This window comes from Sceloporus occidentalis, unplaced genomic scaffold (genome assembly GCF_023333645.1).
Source record: "Sceloporus occidentalis isolate IW3139 unplaced genomic scaffold, rSceOcc1.0.p SCAF_82, whole genome shotgun sequence".
Lineage (NCBI taxonomy): Eukaryota > Metazoa > Chordata > Lepidosauria > Squamata > Phrynosomatidae > Sceloporus > Sceloporus occidentalis.
This window is the reverse complement of record NW_028317062.1, coordinates 392,332-396,823: the sequence shown is the minus strand read 5'-3', so window position 1 is coordinate 396,823 and position 4,492 is coordinate 392,332. Positions and strand designations below refer to the sequence as shown.

At 39.1% G+C, this 4,492-nt stretch overlaps 1 protein-coding gene across 1 annotated transcript; it reads right to left on the bottom strand.

Annotated features, from left to right (window-relative positions):
* Positions 1-896: 896 nt before the first annotated feature.
* On the bottom strand, positions 897-3,218 carry LOC149285210 (inhibin beta B chain-like). Its single transcript, XM_089495657.1, has 2 exons — positions 2,861-3,218; positions 897-1,642 (listed from the first exon to the last, which is right to left on the bottom strand). Exons 1-2 carry the CDS (start codon positions 3,216-3,218, stop codon positions 897-899), a joined length of 1,104 nt encoding a protein of 367 aa, XP_089351783.1.
* Between the last annotated feature and the right edge of the window lie 1,274 nt (positions 3,219-4,492).

Sequence of the window (4,492 nt, the reverse complement as noted above, 5' to 3'; positions counted from 1 at the left end):
GTTTATTTAACAATGTGAAAATACTGTGAAAATAATAAAATAATAATATACAAATATACAATAGACAGTGGTTGTGTCACACATCAAATATCTGGGAAAACATACAACCAGCAGTTAAAATAACATTCAAAAACCCACTGATAAAGTCATTGATAAAATGTTCTTGAAAATGCACCATGGAAGAGACATATTGCTTAAAACGTCCATTGTGACTCTTCTTCAGCTTGGCACTTGGAAACTGTAACATTGTAAGTTTGGATGGGCACTAAGTGTGTCTTTCTTAGCAATATAAATTGATTTCATACATTCGTTGCCAGAAAGAAGACCCCCCCCCCCCCCCGTGGTCTGATGTTTGCATGATGCACCTAATCACTTTTATGAAAGTGCTCCCAATTAAATCTCATTAGACACACTTGGATCTTTTGTACCAGTTGGCCAAACACATCTCCTGAAAGCCAAGTAGTTTGTGGGTGTGGGGAGACTCAGCTCTTATATGCATTAAAGGGCATATGATGGCTGGAGTGTCTCCTTAAGTGCATAATCTTTGGTTATCTACAACTTAACGTGCAGAAAATTAAAGTTTTTTTTCTTCCTGAATAGACAATACCATGCTAGTCATTTGTTTGGTAGTGAATGACTAGTACCTATGCTTAGCTGGGTGTGTGACACTCAAATGGCAAGTAGGTGTTTTAGCCTTTGAAGCCTTCGTAAATGCTGTCATCAGAAATGGCCGATTATTTAAATGATGTGAGGCCTTGCAATGCTTTACATGGCTTGTGCAGTTTATTTTCAGCATATTTTCTTTTTATCTGTCCTTGCACCAACAGATATAAATCTTTAAGAGACAAGCCAGCTTCTCTCTGTTTGAATTTCAATTAAAAAAACTTTGGAAGCTTTTAGCTGCACCCACAAGCTTCTACAATCATGTCTGGAATATCAGTCTTTACAATGTTGTTATTTCTGTCAAAATAAAGCATGGATAAAGGACGCCTTTTGGTGGGAACACAGCAAGAGCTCACAGCCGTCTGAATATTGTTGGCCTTAATGAGATTGAGGACTGTGGTGTGGAATGAAGCAGCCATGCCTGGTGCACCAGCAATGTGCACTGGGCAGAGACCCATACAGTAATTTATCTGGTAACCCTCTGGTTTTATAATCCAGTCATTCCACCCGATATCTTTAAAGTCTACATAATAGTCTTTCCTGCAACACAGATTAGAGTTCTGGTCACATTTTAGGCTTCTTTTTGCAGCATGGTGACTCCTTTCCCTTACTTTAGCTTGGGCAACTAGAAACGGCTGGTGGGAGTCGTTGAGGTTGACTAAGACTGGAAGGTCCTTGCAGCCTTCACAATCCAGTTCCAGCTTTAGACTTTTATCTCCTCCGTCAAGGAATGTCTGAAGCATTTGCTTCAATGAGAATGTTTGCCAGCCACTCCATCGAGGTTCCAAATTTTTTTCACTTATCATAATACGTTGAGAAAATTCTTCTTGGACAAGATATAGTTTTAAAGTTTGGTTTGTCTGATAAGTCCTATTTGATTTAAGGAAGATCCAAAGATGTGCTTGGAGAACATGGACATTTTGTTCTTCCTCTCTTGCAAACTGGAAATTCAGGATTGTACTAGATTCATTGTTTGATTCTGCACATAGAGAAACGAAGTTGTTAAAATATGTTGCATATGCCACAGGCATCACTGGAATTAGCATTTTAATTACAAAATAATATTAAGGAATAATATATGGCACAGAAGGGTTAGCAAGAGTTTAGAAGGAAAAGAAGCATTTTTTGTGTTTTACTTGTAGTTATACATATAGCCACCATGATGTCCAAAGTATTAAGGACTCCAGGAGGCATATACATTGTGATCGAATCCTTCTGTTCAGTCTCAAATATGTATTGGGCATCCATATTACTTGGGCAGATAAAAATTGCCAACCATGTACACGGAACATGCTTGAATTATGCTCATGGCTTCATTGTTAGTAGATAAGGAAAGCAGAACATGAAGACTAAGATATGGACTACAGTGTCCCTATAATTAGGGCCTTTCCCTATTTTGCTTTCTGTATGTCCTAATTTTAATGTGATATACTACTTGCTATATTCTTTTTAACTGTTGCACATTTCTATGGTTAAATGATGGTGACATATAAATCACTAAATAATGATTTTGTATGATTTATATTTTTTTTTATTCTTTTTTTCAGTTACCAGTATTGTCCATTATGTGTCACTCCTGCTTACTTTTTGAACTGAACCAAACACATAAAAAAAATTCCCATATTTAAGCAACTTACCTAGTTCTCAATTTAGTACAATAACTGGATAACAGGGGAATTTAAGCAGAGTGAACAATGAATTTGGAGAAGTTAAGGGATTTGAGAGGGTAACAGGCCTTGACCCTGAATAAACAACCTTCATCACTTCAGCAGACCAATTTAAACTTACATATACAGTATGTACATAATGTTATTTACACAGTATTGCACGTATATTTAACACTTTAAACACAGTTCAGTATTAGACAGTGTACTTTCAGAGCAACAGGTATATATGCCCAGCCCACCAAAACAGTAGTTTAATGAGGTTCTAAGAGAAAGCCTTGTTAAAATATACATTAAGTGAATGAGGACAACAGACAATGAAGCTGACTCATAGATATGCAACTGCTTTAAATATGTCTACTTCCAGTGGCATGGGGGTTGTATGGAGAAAATAAAGAGTTAAAAGAGTTTTGGTGTATATAGTGTTACTAAAGGAGCATATTCAGAGAGAAGTAAAACAACAGCTCACATGTGTTTTCTATTGGTGTCTTCAGTGAGTAATGTAATGTCCCCAAAGAAAATGTTTTTCTTACCTGATTCTGCAAAACTGATGATCTCATAGCTCTGCTGGTCCACCTCTGAATTGTCTGAGTTGCTGTCCCAGTTGGGGGACCCAAAAAGCCCATCCATTCTTGGTTTACTCAAGTGCAATCTGCGCAGGGCATTAACCACAGCTCCCCGAGGAATTGGATGTGTAATATTAGGTCTTTCTTTTAGGTGTAATTTCTGTAGGATCTGTTGCTTGGCCAACTCCAACATCACATCTTTGTCTTGGACTCCGCATGATGGGCATTCGGTTTTCCTGCCCCCTACCTGGGTAGATGCTGCCCAAGCACCCAATAAGGTAAGGAGGTAGAAGCAGACACCCTCCTTCTGGGAACTGGAGGCCATCAGTGTAAAGTTCTATTAATGACAGATTTAGAAAGTGGAAGTTTATCTTGATGGGAAGCCGATGTCCTATTCTTTGTCCTGTCTCCTGCACCTTCACTTTCTCAGGGCTTGTCTAGCTGTGGGTCCTGCAATGCCAGCATCCTGCTTTTAAGAGAGATCTGGTCCAGCATTAACTGTCATGTGGCTACTGAGATTGGGATTAGCTCCAGGACTCCCCCCTGTCAGGTGACACAGGTCAAAGATACAGACTCAGAAGAAGAGGTAGTGAAGTCTCAGGTGGGTCAGCCAGCAGCTGCAATCATCTATGGAAAAGCAGGTCTTCCAAGTAGTTGGTACTTGAAGATGGTTCAGGTCAGAATAAGTATTCTCATGCAACTGAGAAATGCTTTATAGAAAACTTTGTTCACAGCAGATGTTGCAGAAGATAAGATCATTTACAGTCTGATGCAGGTAATTGGATCCAATGCCTTGCAGAATGTAGATGAGCATAACCTGCAGCAGCAAAACCTTTCTGAGATGCAATTAACCTCTCCTCCCTGTTACACTGCCCTATATACTGCAGCTCAGTACTGCACTCCCCACCCCCTCCCCTTAGAGCATAAGTCGCTCATGAAGCTCCTGTGCACTATGGGCATTATTTGCCCTTCCCTTTTGGCACTGTCACCTGGAGAGCACAGCCTTCTCTTATCATGGATTGGTTGCTTCATGGCTTTGCTCTTATTTACCCTCCTCCCTTATGAAAACCAATAGCCACGTGGAGAGCAAGGTGCTTGTTCTAGGGCAGAGATGCAAGATTCAGAATCAAGGGTTGATGCAATAAAAGTGATAGGATTTCACCAGTGTTGGACTCTCCATTAAGTTTAAAGAGGATACTAATTATTTACCAAATTATAAAACAGGGAAAATTAACAGAGGCACCTGGCCCTGGTGTAGTCACATCTTCAAACACAACAGTCAGATCTAAAGATAAACATGTCATTTAATGAGCACACACTTTAGAAAATTACATATAAATAATAGGAAACATAAATACTACCATATACCTAAACCTTAATACAAGTAAAAATGATTTAGACATGGCACTGCCTCCGTATACATGAGACATTCTTGGAAAAACCAAATAGAGCTAATAAAAAACAACTTCGGAAACACTTACACATTTGGAAAACAATGCAAAAACATAATTAGTACGGGTATATTGGGGGTTCCATTCGCCAAGCTCAGTGTTCCAGCTACAGAGAAAGGTCTTTCCAGACAATGTAGGCAGGGAGATA